Below are 14,029 nucleotides of genomic sequence, written 5' to 3'. Positions count from 1 at the left end.
TTAACAGGATGGTGCAAGTGGAGGAAACACTAAACACTGGGCCCCGGGGGACCTGCCAACCTTACCCTCCTACCTGCCCCGCTCCCGCCCTGAGAGATAAGGTGGATTTCTTCAAGGATCAGGTAGAAGTAGAAATCAATGCCCCTCCAGAAATACCTCCAAGCTACAGAGAGGCCATGTGGACCATGTGTGTTTATTTCTTTAACTTCCAATTTTTTTTTTAACTCTCCTAAGTTTCACAGCAAGAGCTTTCTCATCTGAGTCAAAGAGGTGGGATGTTTTTGCCAAAAACAGAACAACCCATACACAGACTCTGCTCTCTGGTCCCTGGTTTTCTGTTTGACTTGGGAGAATAATTCACCTGAAAGAAAGTAGGTTGTCCAAAGAACCGAGGGCATCTCTTACCTGGACAGCCAGGAGCATCTGGTAAAAATAGAGTTTGCACGTAGCTTCTTTCAGGCGTTTATTCCCCACCACCCTGTCAAACAGCTCTCCTCCTTCCATCCTGAAACACAAAGCCAAAGCAGGGGGTTCATTCCTGGAGGGAAACTCACTTGGATGGAAGATAGTAACACAAACAAAACAAACTCATTAAGACAAGCAAAGTGTTTATTCACTCTTGACTCTCATTTGTAAAGGCAATGAGGTAATAAGTCCGTCCACAATAAGACATCCCTGCCAGTAACCAAGGAGGGAGAGTGGGGTGGGCACTGGAGACACTTCAGGAGCTTTCAAATATCGGACTCAGTAGATCGGAGGCTGGGCCCAGGAGTCTGCATTTTTATTGTGCACCCCACTGGTTCTGAGACTGATGGAGAGGAGAAAGCAGAAGTCTACACTCCAATAACCAGGGTCTAAACCCCAGCTCCACCAGCTCCCAGCTGTGGGACTTTGGACAAGCTATGCAACCTCCCTGAGCTTGTTTCTACCTCTTCAAAAAAATGGGGATAAAATCCCACCTACCTTGATGTCTGTTGTAAAACTTAAGATATAGTTGATGTAGGTAAAGTACCTGGCACAGCGGAGAGGCTTGGCAAGATTATTCAATCCCTCTGCAATTCAGTTCCCATTTCTGTCAAGTGGAGCTAATAACAGTAACTCACCAGTAACTTGCAAGTACCCAGGATGACTGTTATGAAGGTTAAATGAGTCAATCCATGTAAAGCACTTTGAATAGTACTTGGCTCATATTAAGTGCTTAATCAGTTACTGTTATTGTATTATTATTAAACTTTTAACTAGATCCAATCAGATATAATATCGTAGTATTATTATTATTATTCCTACTATTATTTAACTGTTTTAACTAGATCCAATCAGATAACTGTTTTAACTAGATCCAAATCTCCTATTTAATAGCAACAGATATTCTGTTAAGCACTACAAGGATCGTCGAGGCTCCCCTAGTGCTACGACTGGGGCTGCTGTTTATAATCTTAATGGTCCACCAGTATACCTACTGTTTGCCCCTCAGGACCAAAGCCTTGCCTCTCTGCCATGACAGCCGTTCCCAGAAACACTGCATCTTTATGCAGGAACAGACAACAAGACAGGCCTCTTTCAGGGATGAGACAGGAAATTCTTTTAAACACACCCAATAAACCTGCAAGTAAACCAGCACCCAAAAGATATTCCGTTGTCACCATGCATGCGTACTGTGATTCTGAGCAGCAAGGGTTACCCAGACCGATTATTTCAGAGTAACGAGAGGCACCTGGGGTTGAGCACCTAGTTTGCCAGGCGCTTTGCTGGGGGCTTTACACCCCTCACAGCATAAAATCCTTATCACTCTGTGCATGGGGGTATTATTATCTCCCCTACTTAATACTAGAAATATGAGGCTCAGAGAGGTGAACTGAACTAACCCATGGGCAGTCAGTCGCCAGCAGAGTAGGAGTCAAACCCAGGCCTCTGGAACCTCTGAATCACCTGCCTTTGGAAACCCTGGGGGATTTTAGAATTGATATGAACCCTCCACACACACTTTGTGGGCCCCCACCACATACATGAGTTGAGGGTCCCCAGGATGAGAAATGCAAGCCAGCACGAGATTCTTTGGTGGCTTATAAGCATTTAAATGGGAACACATCAACAAACCGTTTACTACTTACAATTCCAAAACAATGTAATAATCTTCAGCATCAAAAAAGTCTTTAATCTTGATGATACAAGGCTGCAAAGGGGGAAAAAAGAGGAAAAGTAGTGAGACGCTCCCCAAGAGGAAAACCACAAAAGCAAAACTCGGGACAACTACCCAGAGGGTCAGGGCGGCCAGGACAAAGCATTTCGACCCCTGTCTCAGGACACCCTGAAGTTCATGCAGGGGAGGAGACAGAACACAGCTCAGCTGGCTCCTTAATGAGAACATACAAGAAACTCCCTACCCCACCAGGCTGGCAAGGGAGCGGTTTATGTTTCGCATACAAGGCTGGCACCAAGGAAGGAAGGCCAGTCTCTTCCCAGCCTTCCTCCTTGCTGCCCCAGGGCACAAGTACTCAAGGTTACCTAAGGAACCTGGGGAGCCTGACAAGTGGCAGGAGGAAAGGAAGCGGGCCGGGTGGGGAGCCCAGCCATGCTGCCAGACAGCAGGGCTATTCAGCTCCAGGCAGCTGGCACACAGAGGAATGGGGACCCCATGATTTTGAAAAAAGAGCCTCCATTTTTCCAGGGAAGAGGGAAATTCCAGTTTCATAAGCACATCTGTGGCAGACACACACACCTGTGGCTGGTAGTGTGTGATCAATGCTGGGTGCATTCGCTGAAGAAAGGGAGAACAGCACTGTACAGATCCAAACATATTTAATAGTATGATTTTATACTTGGAAAACACACCTGTTGTTTTTGTAGCACCAACAACAGGCAGTAAAGCTAGTGGTCCGGGTACACAAAAGATGTGGTGAGATGTGGTGGGACAATACCCACCCAGCAGAGAAAAGGATATGGTTATGTCAGAATTAAAGGGAAGAGAGATACAAGATTTTTAGATTACAGATGAAAAAGAATAGCAAAACTTGCCAGAGTGATATTCCTACAAAGCAGATTTCATCACTTTCATCATCCTGATCCTCCACATGGTACCTTCCCCTGATGAGCTATTAGACAACAGTGAATGAATGCCCCACTGCGTCCCCCAGCACAGTGGATCTCAGAAACATAATGCCCAGTAGAAAAGGCAAGGCTTGAAAGACTTCAAAGAATATGAAGTAGATTCAATTGTATGATCAAGTTTTCATTCTTAAAATGATGGCAAATTCAAAGGTGTTAATTTTATTGGTGTGCCTTGCAATCTACATGTGTCAAATTTATATAATTGTAAGTTATTTAAAGGAAGGAAGGGAGGAGAGCAATTGAGGAGGGAAAGAAGGACAGCAAGAACAAAGAAATCCTTTAGCTCCTTGCTGCCTAGAGACTAACACCCAAATTCTCAGGAAGGATTAGCAAGCCCTTCGAGACCTAGACTCTTCCTGCCCCAACCCACCAACCCAGCCTCATCTCCTGCTGCTGGTCCCATACATCTTACTCTCCAGACTGCAAAACTCCTCGCCTGCCCCAGACTCTCTCCCAGTGTCACATCTTTGCTCACACTACCCATCTCAGGCCTGGTGATCCAGTCTTCTGGGCATACTTGGCCTCAGATATCAAGCCTCAGCTCAAATGTCCCCCTTGGAATTTAGGTGAACACTTCCTGCAGCGGTTCTAATCTGTGCTGCCCCACAACCCAGATCAGGTAGAGAAAGGAAACTGACACCCACCAAGGATCTCCTTTCACCAGGTACTGCATGGGCTGAGTCAAGTCTTATTTATCTTTCTAGGACCAACACTCAGCATAGTAGCTAGCACACAGGAGACACTCGTATGCTGCCCAGATTCATACCATCAACATCAATAACACACACACACCACCCACTGAGGGTAGGCTCTGCACCAGCCGCATTTTGGTCATAGTATATACAGCCAAGGCGGTCAGACTAAGGGCAAACCATTTCCACCTCTCCTTACCTATGATCATACTATACTTGGCTCTGCATAACCATTTTTATTTCACAATAATGAAAATACTGAGTATGAATTGCAGTATTATATTAAGAGGAATGGGAAAGAAAGAAGAGCTAAAATTCTCATATAATATCACAGGAAGGCAGCAAGATATTATGGATAAACCAAGAGACTGCAGTTTATGTATATTATGTAGAAATATGGAGGTAAATTCTTTTAAAGAAAGCTAAAAGTTTTTAAATGTTTGCAAAGAGAGAGATTAGGAAGGAGGTGGAGCTGCTATTTAAAAACCTTTTAGCACTGTCCAACTCTGGATGTATACATGTGGTATCTTGACAAAATAAAAGGAAAAGAATATGAAAACGAATATATATGTATGTATATGCATGACTGGGACATTGTGCTGTACACCAGAAATTGACACACTGTAACTGTACTTCAATTTTTAAAAAATTTAAAAAAAAAAAGGAAAAGAAGAAAAGACACATACATGGAATAGGAACAGGAGATGAGAAGAAGAAATGGAAACTGCTTGGTCCACTTGGTTTCATCAGGCAGTGCCAGTGCCCGTCCAAAAATGGGTAGGGCTGGGAGCTGACAGCACAAAGAGGACCCACTAGTTAGAGCCAACACATCTGTCTCCAGTCCCCACTATCTCCAAGGCCATATAGGCTGGAGCTGTCACAGCTGAAAGTGTCTCCCAGAAATAAGACGTCACCAAACCAGAAACCTCCACTTCAGACCTACAGGGAAAAGGGGAGGGAATTACCGATCACCGCCATTCTGAGTGTGTTTCCTGTGCTGAGAGCTTTCGGAGCACATCTCATCCAAAGCTCCCACGGACCTCTGGTAAGTATCCTATTGTCTCCATCATACAGATGAGGGAACAGAGGGTCTGAAAAGTGAAATGACCTGCTCAGAGCCAAGGGGTGATAGAGTGGGATGGGAACCCAGGTTTGTCTGTCACTAAAGTCACACAGGAGGAAGGATGGCCACGTCCATTTGTGCTCCCTGTCCCAAGACCTAGGAAACAGGCTGGCACAATGAATAGCCCCCACTTGTCTGAACCAGTGCCTGATTCCAAAGGCCGAGGTCTAACTGACTTTACTAGGTGCTATTCATTGTCCCCGAACATCAAAATGCACTCATGAGCCCATATGGAATTCCCAAAACCTTCCAAGTCCCCTTGTAAATTGCCAACAAATACTTCCAAGGATCTTTTTAAAATTCCTCTCATATTCGATTTGTATACATGTTATGTTTGGGGATCTTCTGACATCAGAGAAAATCCTCTGAGGATTCTTAGTGTTTATCTTAGGGGGGGGGTGTAAGAAGTAACTCCACCTCAGAAAATAAGAGGGCCCCTCTCTTTAACAAGAGATTCCAGATCTGTTGGGGAAAGGGGGCACATTCAGGGAAGAGAGAGAAGTTGCAAGGGAATTAGAAGAAAGCCAAGCAGGAAGGTCGATCTCTGGGATTCTTGTGGGTCTTCAGAGCCACCTGGAAAGCTAAAGGAAACTACTGAATTATTGCGTCCATGTGATTTTGTTCTTAGGGGGACCTCGGCAGGTGGGAGAAGGGAGAAGAAACCTTTTGTCGTTTGGAAGTTAAGAACCAAAGCAGATCATCCTTGGCAGAGCAGACCAGAGGTCTTATTTTAAGTTGAACTCCAGTCCTACGTAGCTCATGACTTCATGGTGACCCATGAACTAACAGAGAAATGGAAAGAACAATAAAAAGGAAGATGAGACCAGTCCCACTACTCTTTCTCTTCTCACATCTTTAGAGACTTTCCACTGAGACAAGGTCATCACTGCACCAAAAAGACAGGAACTATTTATACTCAGTGAGGCCACAGACACCACTTAATCTACCAGGATGCTGTCATACTTCTTGGATACCCATGTATTTATTTGATATACTTGAATTGAAATGACTGTAAATTAGCATCAGCAAGAGGTATTTAGAGGTGTTAAAAAATCAGGCATAATTAAATCAAATTTACCAAATTAGCACTACCTCCCCAAACATAATCAATTGATCAAGTCCCTATAAGATATAATACTTAGATTTACTATGTCTTTTGGTCCAGAACTAATTCAGTGGAAATACCACACAATTATTTAATCAGAAAATTTTATACAGTATTATCCTCTCAAAATTTCAGGGTAAAGCTCTTCCCAGCTAAATGACAGCTAAACACATGCATTCGTGCATACACACACATACACACAGATACACACACACATACACACATACAATTAGGGAACCCAGATTAATATGAGATTTATTACATCAAAGTGCTTTGCATTGTTCCCATATTTTGAGATAAGTAAATTTAAGTATAAGTTATTTTTTACAGCAATACTTACATGATTTAGTTTCTTCAAAATTTCTATTTCTGTTTCAACATTGAGTGCTGGATCCTTTAATAAATAACATTAGTTTATTAATAATAATAATAGCCAATATTTAGAAAATAGTTACAGTTCAACTTAGTTGAGTAAAGGCTGCCCGAGTTCCAAAATCAGCACTATTCGTACAGCAAAATCAAGGTGTAGAGGTGGAAGAATTACATAAATCACTTAAAATCACAACATGCTTGGCAAAGAGTAAGCATTCCATAAGTGACCAGGCTCTCTGCCAAGCTCTTTATTTAAAAGGGTCACCTCATGTAAACCTCATAATCCCCAGATGAACTGGGTTCTATAATTGTTCCCATCTTACAGGTGGAGCAGCTGAGGCTCAGAGAGCGGAAGCCATTTGCTTCAGTTCCCACAGCCAGAAACAAGCGTGTTTCCACTGTTCTCAAACTTACCTGGTAAGTTCTACTTGTCTCATCCGCTATGGAATTGTTTGCATTCATAAAAATGATACAACAAACAAAAACCATGACAAAAAGATATTCAATTAAAGTGTTTAAAGTAAGTGTCAAGTCAGATTTCTAATAATAGAGCAGACATGGGTTCCAATTTCAAGTGCAAGCTGAAATATTTACTGAGACTCTAACAAGAGGAAGCTTCAGGGCAGTGAAGTTGCTCTCCATTCCAATTCCAGAAGGATGACTCGAGTTACTCAACCTCATGGGCTACACCCTCCACAAGCAAAGAGGATATAGAATTACATATTTATGTAAAATGGACTTCGGCTAAGAAACCCAGATGTTTAATTTTAAAAGCCTGCCTCTTCCTGTAAGCCGTTAAACTCATTACCAAGTCAGGGTGTGCTCTGACAACAGAGAAGTCTAAAGACTCCAACAGGATTTGAAAGATGAAATTAAGAAGGAGAAGTGTGCTCCAAGTCATTAAGAATCTGGAGGTTATTTTCTTCCCCCTAAAATGGGAAACAAACCCAGAATCACAGGGGAAAGATCTGTAACAAAGTGAACACAGAAAGGAAATTCCTCTTGCTACGTGAGAATGGCATTGTCTAGGGAGAAAAAAAAAAATTGATCTTTAAAGAATGTTAAAGTATAATAGCCAGAAACAGCTGGCCACAGAGGAAAACATGATTACAGGCCACATTTTACATTACTTTGTTCATTCATGTGTTGAAAGACCAATACATTTGGCCATTTCACCAATGCAGTAAGTGTATACCACAGAAAATGTAATAAAATGAATGGCTACTATATAAAGGGACCGTTAAAATAATTTAATTAAGATTTTTTAAATATCTATAAACACTAAAGTATGCATTACCACATTAACAGGAAGAGCAAAGAATCAGACATTTTCTAAATGACCTAAATTATCTAAATGATCAAACAATGGCTAAAAAAATTATGATCAAGTTGGTGAAACAGAGATTCAATCATCAAGGAGGATCTATTAGGGAAAACTTTACACATTAATGCTTACGTGGAAAAGCAGAATGCAAAATTGCATACACAATACGATCTCAACCATCTAGAAACATGAATTCATATGAACAAGGACTAGAAGGAAAGGGAAAACTGAAAACAGCTGTGGGGTTACAGTGGCAGGGATATGGCTGGATTTCCCCCCCCTAATTTCCTTTCATTTATTGTAAAAACACTCTTGTGACAACGTGGAAGGGAAAAAAAAAAAAAAAAAGTTCTTGCTATGTGTGTTATTACACACAACCAAATATTTTGGGAACCAAATTATCTGTAAGTGATAAGAGCTGTATATACTTAGAAATTTTCAGTGTTCTTCAATGTAAATTTCTGACATTGAAAATCACCACTCTAAAATTACCTGGGGAAGTTAAGAAGTGTGAAGTTGGGGGAGAGTATAGCTCAGTGGTAGAGTGTATGCTTAGCAGGCACAAGGTCCTGGGTTCAATCCCCAGTACCTTCATTTAAAAATATAAATTAAAAACCTAATTACCTCTGCCCCCCACTAAAAAAAACTCCAAAATTAATACATTTTTAAATTTTTTTTAAAATGTGTGAAGAACAGCCAAGCAGCCACAAACACAGGTACTTACAGCCTCTCTCTCAGAGCCGATAGCAAATTTCCTTTTGCTGATGATCTTTATGGCTACTTTCTTACATGTCTTCCTCTCGAAAGCTAGCTTCACCTCACCACAGGCACCACTACAGGGAAAAACACAGAAAGGGACTGGCTGTTAGAATGTTTTTTAATCCTGAGACCCACTATGCCTCAACTATTACAAGTTAAAGACAGTCCAACATACCATCCTTCCACTGTTTTCAGAAACCTCACCAGGGTAAAACATCAAGGGCATAAGCTGAGTCAGCTCTAAATTCCCCTCTTCGAGCTGAGTAATACAGACTTAATTTGAACTGAGTGATAGAGTTAAGTCTTACTGTCACTCCAGACTGAGATTCTCAGAGAGAGACTAACAACAAATAAGAGAGAAATGACTTACCCGAGAGGTCAGAGAAACATCAAGCACAACCAAGCCCTAGTTTTAAAAAATGAGTGCCTGAAACAAGTAACAGTAAACAGCGTCTGCAAATGAGTTACTTTCATGGATACGTTTCTCTTCCTTTCTTATTCTCTATCTTCAGTGGAAGTACATAAGCAATTGATGCTGTGAATTACACCGTAAATAAAATCACAGTACCTAAAAAAACTGAAAGTGCACCATCAACCTGTTTGCAGCAAGTTCTTGAAGATTTGCAATTAATTTGGATGCTCTAACGGAGGATTGCTACCCAGAATGCTACCCAGTACATAGTTAAAGTTAATCCTATGTACTCCACTCTCCAAATCTAGGGTCAGCCCAAGGTAAGGCTATATGAGCATCAATCACTCACTATCTGCCTGAAACAGACTTTCATAACCATTATGGGTTTTGGGGTGAAGCGAGGCAGTTGCCAAGATATATTTGTTTATTATATACTATGTATACACATAACTTAAAATTTGCCATTGTAGTCATTTTAAAGTGTACAATTCATGGGGGAGGGTATAGCTCAAAGTGGTAGAGCACATGCTCAGCATGCACGAGGTCCTGGGTTCAATCCCCAGTACCTCCTCTAAAAAATAAATAAATAAACCTAATTATTTCCCCCCCAAAAATAAAATAAAGTATACAATTCAGTGGCACTGAGGACATCCACAATATTGTGCAATCATCACCTCTATCAAGTTCCAGAAGTTTTCCATCAGCCTAAATGGAAACCCCATAGCCATTAAGTATTCACTCTCCATTTTATCATGCCCCCAGCCCTGGGAAACCTCTAATGTGCTTACTGTCTCTGGAGATTGGCCTGTTCTGAATATCTCCCATTAGTGGAATCATACAATATGTAGCCTTTTGCGTCTTGACATCTTTCACTTAGCACATTTTGAAGGTTCATCCATGCTGTAGCATGTATCAGTATGTCATTCCTTTTTATAGCTAAATAGCCTATTTTATGGATATATCACATTTTGTCTATCCATTCATTTGTTGATGGACACAGGATGTTTCCACTTTTGCACTACTAGTGAATAGAGCTGCAATGAACATTCATGCACAAGTTTTTGCTGAACATCTGTTTTCAATTTGGAGGGTATATACCTACAAGGGGAATTGCTGGGTCATACGGTAATTCTCTGTTTAACTTTTTCAGAAAACGTCAAACTATTTCCCACAGTGGCTGCACCATTTTACATTCCCATCAGCAGTGTATAAGAGGTCCATTTTCTCTGCATCCTCACAATCACTTGTCATTTTCTGTTTCTTTATTACGGCCCTCCTTGTTGGTGTGAAGTGGTATCTCATTGTGCTTTGATATGTGCTTCCCTAATGACTAAGATGGTGAGCATCTTCTCCTGTGGTTGTTGGTCATTTCTTTATCTTCTTTGGAGAAATGTCTGTTTAAATCCTTTGCCCATTTTTAAATTGGGTTATCTTTTTGTTATTGAGTTTTAAGAGTTCTTTATCTATTTTAGATACTACTCCCTTACCAGATTTTATCATTTGCAAATATTTTATGGGTTTTATTTCGTTTTTGTTTTGTTTTGTTTTGTTTTTCAGAGAGCCTTTTTTTTTTAAGAGATACATTCATTTTATTTTTTTAAGCTATCCCATTAGTATTACTACTGTATGGGGTATTTTAATTGCATTTAATTCATTACCTAAAATTAAGTTATTTAAAGCACATTGTGTATAAATTTAATTAAAAAAATTTTTTTTCCACAATTTTACCTCCATCTGCATAAGATTAGCTTGACTTTCTAATTAAACTTGCTTTTTTTATAGTCTTTTAATGTACAAAAGTTTTTAAATTTGATGAAGTCTAATTTTTCTCTTCCTTTTTTGTTGTTGTTGTTGTTGTTGCTTATGCTTTTGGTGACATATTTAAGAAACTATTGCCAACTCCAAGATCATGAAGGGTTGTCTATGTTTTCTTCTTACAGTTGCATTGTTTTACCTCTTACATTTAGGTTCTTTTTTGTTTAATTTTAAGTTAATTTTTTGTATACGGTATTAGATAAAGTTTCGTGTAACTATAATTTTTTAAAAACTGCGCAAAACACTTTTCCAGTTCCTCTTCTGCTAATTAGTCACCTCAGAAATCTTCCCTGAGTCTGGCGGAGTATCTGAATAGTAAACATCCATTCCTAGGACCGTGGCATGGACATGTAAACAAGATTGAGCCAATCAGGGTTGTCTTCGAAATTAAATGCTGATGTTGGGAGTGAAACGGTTCTCTATGCTGTGGTTTCTAGAAAAAAGAAAATGCGAAGACGGGGCTCCTGGAAGCCATTTTTCCTGTCACACAGAAAAAGCAATCCTATGGGAGGGCAGCAAAGAGTAGCTGAATTAAGGGATGGAGCAAAAGCCCTGCCAACACTGTGGGAGCCCTTAGATCCAACTGCAGAGAAAGCCAAATAGATAATCAGAATTCAGAGAGTGAAATAAAGCCCTAACAGCCTCCTGGTCCAGCCATGCCAGAAGTCAGCTGTACCCCTGTGTTTCCCAGTTACAAGAGCCAGTAAATGTCTTTTGTTACCTGGCTCATTCAAGTACGTTTCTGATCCTTGCTAAAAGTAAAGGATTTGTATTGAATCCTCCCTGAAAAAAAAAAAAAGAGTCCCATACATTTCTTAAGGGTGGGCACAAATTTGGCTATGAGCTTCCAAGCAGCCAATGTAGATATGGAAACACAACGAGTGACTGAATTTAATGTCCGTAAACTAAAATATCTCCCACAGGTGGTCACAAGCGTATACTGCGCCTGATTCTATATGGCAGGAGTATGGGTGATTATTACCTTCTCCGTGTTTCCAAAAATATCAATAAATAGAAGGGCTGTTGGGGGTTGGGGAGGGGTGGGAGGCTGAAGGACACTGTGTACCAGGGTAAAGGTAACCTGAATACCTTCCCAAAGGAAGTGGTTCTCAAAGTATGATCAGGCAACCCCTGAAGGATCCCAAGACTTTCAAGGTGTTCACAAAGTCAATACTAGTTTGCAAATAATACTAAGACGTTATTTGTCCTTTTCTCCTTCTCCTTCTCCTTCTTCCTTCTTCCTGCTTCCTGCTTCCTTCTTCCTGCTTCCTTCTCCTTCTCCTTCTTCTTCTTCTTCAATTTTATTTACTTTTAGGGGGTAATTAGGCTTATTTATTTATTCAGGGGAGGTACTGGGGACTGAACTCAGGACCTCATGCATGCTAAGCACATGCTCTACCACTGAGCTATACACTGCCCTTATCTGCTGTTTTCTTTCTCCTTCTCTCATGAGGTTTCAGAGTCTTCCCATGACATGTGGTATCACAAAAGCCCAAATGAAAAAGCAAGTATCAGGCTCAGGCCATCTTCTAGCAAGCCAGGTATCAAAGACATTTGCAAAACTGAAATAATCCCTCTCTTCTCACCAATCTTTTCTAAACTAATTATTTTTCATTAAAAAATGTTACTCATCTTAGCATAAGTGACTTTACCTTTTAATGAATTAATAAATATTATTATCACATCTCCATTTTAACTTCTAGTACAGTAAATATCAGTAGACTTAAGTCACATAAACAAAAGCTCTTTGGGGTCTTTAGTAATTTTTAAGAGTGTAAGAGGGCCTGAGACCAAAAATTTTTGAGAACTTTGCCCTATTCAACGGTCAACTTCATCTCACTTCCCAAGATGTCACTATTCTGAAAAGGGCAGAAATGCAATAAATATTTCTTTATGGAAGGTAATGAAAATACTCTAAAATTGATTGTGGTAAAGGTTTCACAGCTCTGTGAATATATTAAAAACCACTAAACTACACTTTCAAAGGGGTGAATGTGTGGTACTTAAATTATATCTCAATAAAACTGCTTTTAAAAAGTTGTCACTGATAAAATTTACAAGGAAAAAGTATTCGTATCAATTGATCATTTTCAAATAAATCAGTAATATACCGATCACAAATAGGTACCCTATAAATGTTATGAAAACATAATGAATGCTACAAAACCAGAACAAAAAACTAATCAATGACAAATGTTTAGAAAGAAATTAAGTGCACTTTCCATAAGAAAAAAAGAATTACCTTCCAAGAGTTTTTGACATGATGTATTCATCTCTTAATTCCTTAGGGTAAACTGACTGATCATCTACAGTCAGATCAAAAAATACAAAAACTAGGGGGAAAAAAATGGCAGAAATAGGTCTCATTAATTCATCTGATAAAGAGAAGATAAATGGTGCCAAAAATTAGTAAGCATATAAAATACAAGACAATTGTTTTTAATTCCATTTAACATCTCACACTAAAGAAATCACTTAACTAGGCTAACCCATATTGTGAAACCCTTGGAAAATGATGGTAGATAGGTATCATTCTGAAATGAATGATCACAACATTGTAAACTGACTATACGTTAATAAAAAATAAATGAAATAAAATAAAATAAAATAAAAGGAACGAGAGTGAGAGCAGCATTGTTCTCCCCATAATGCAGGAACCTCATACATCACTGCTATTCTTATTGCTTGGCCTCAGAATAGTGACCAATTGCACTAATATAAAATATCCATGAAGATTAGCACAGACCCAGAAACAAAACGCAATTAGTTAGAATCTAGAAAATATGTTCTAGGCAAGTATGTATCCTAATAAAAATCAGGCCACAGGTCACCATACTAGTATTATCTTCTCTCAGCCATTTCTACCTTTACATATCTCGTGTTTTATACTGCAAACCATCTTGAACTTACTTGTAAAATTAAATAAATAATCTTTTCCCCCAAAAAAGCCCTTTATTTCTTCACTGGTCAGCCTGTATCTCAGAAGAAGAAAACCAAAAAAAAAAAAAAAAAAAAACTACTCATTTCATAATATAACTACCCATTGGGCCAAGCCCACAATCAGTTATCAAACATTCCAATTCTACAAAGTCATCAGTGGTAAATTTGCAACTGCCTATAATATCTAGAAAGAGTAAAATCTGTTAAGACCCTTGAGTTTCTCAGAGTTCAGGTGACAGGTCTTGACCTCCCTGGAGTAACCTAGATAGAGATCCAGTCTCTGGCACAAATCTTTACCACCTCAGCACGCTTCAATCCAGGCTGGTCCACGTGAGGCAGACAATGGTCTAATGAATGAGACCTGCTGGCCACCTAGGAT

General features: G+C 39.7%; 1 protein-coding gene across 6 annotated transcripts in view; it reads right to left on the bottom strand.

Annotated features, from left to right (window-relative positions):
• The window catches only part of CHEK2 (checkpoint kinase 2), a 38,662-nt gene that overhangs the window by 11,889 nt on the left and 12,744 nt on the right, over positions 1-14,029 (bottom strand). For all 6 annotated transcript variants that reach the window (XM_031692628.2, XM_006213549.4, XM_072953481.1 and 3 more), the window contains 5 exons: positions 12,953-13,043; positions 8,449-8,557; positions 6,369-6,422; positions 2,112-2,173; positions 406-505 (listed from right to left, as the gene is read on the bottom strand). In XM_031692628.2, coding sequence (XP_031548488.1) covers positions 406-505; positions 2,112-2,173; positions 6,369-6,422; positions 8,449-8,557; positions 12,953-13,043 — 416 coding nt within the window. The remainder of the gene's footprint in view (positions 1-405; positions 506-2,111; positions 2,174-6,368; positions 6,423-8,448; positions 8,558-12,952; positions 13,044-14,029) is intronic.

The sequence above is a fragment of the Vicugna pacos genome, chromosome 32 (assembly GCF_048564905.1).
Source record: "Vicugna pacos chromosome 32, VicPac4, whole genome shotgun sequence".
In the NCBI taxonomy this organism is placed as follows: Eukaryota; Metazoa; Chordata; class Mammalia; order Artiodactyla; family Camelidae; genus Vicugna; species Vicugna pacos.
The sequence above is the reverse complement of the archived record's forward strand: the minus strand, read 5'-3'. Positions and strand labels throughout refer to the sequence as shown.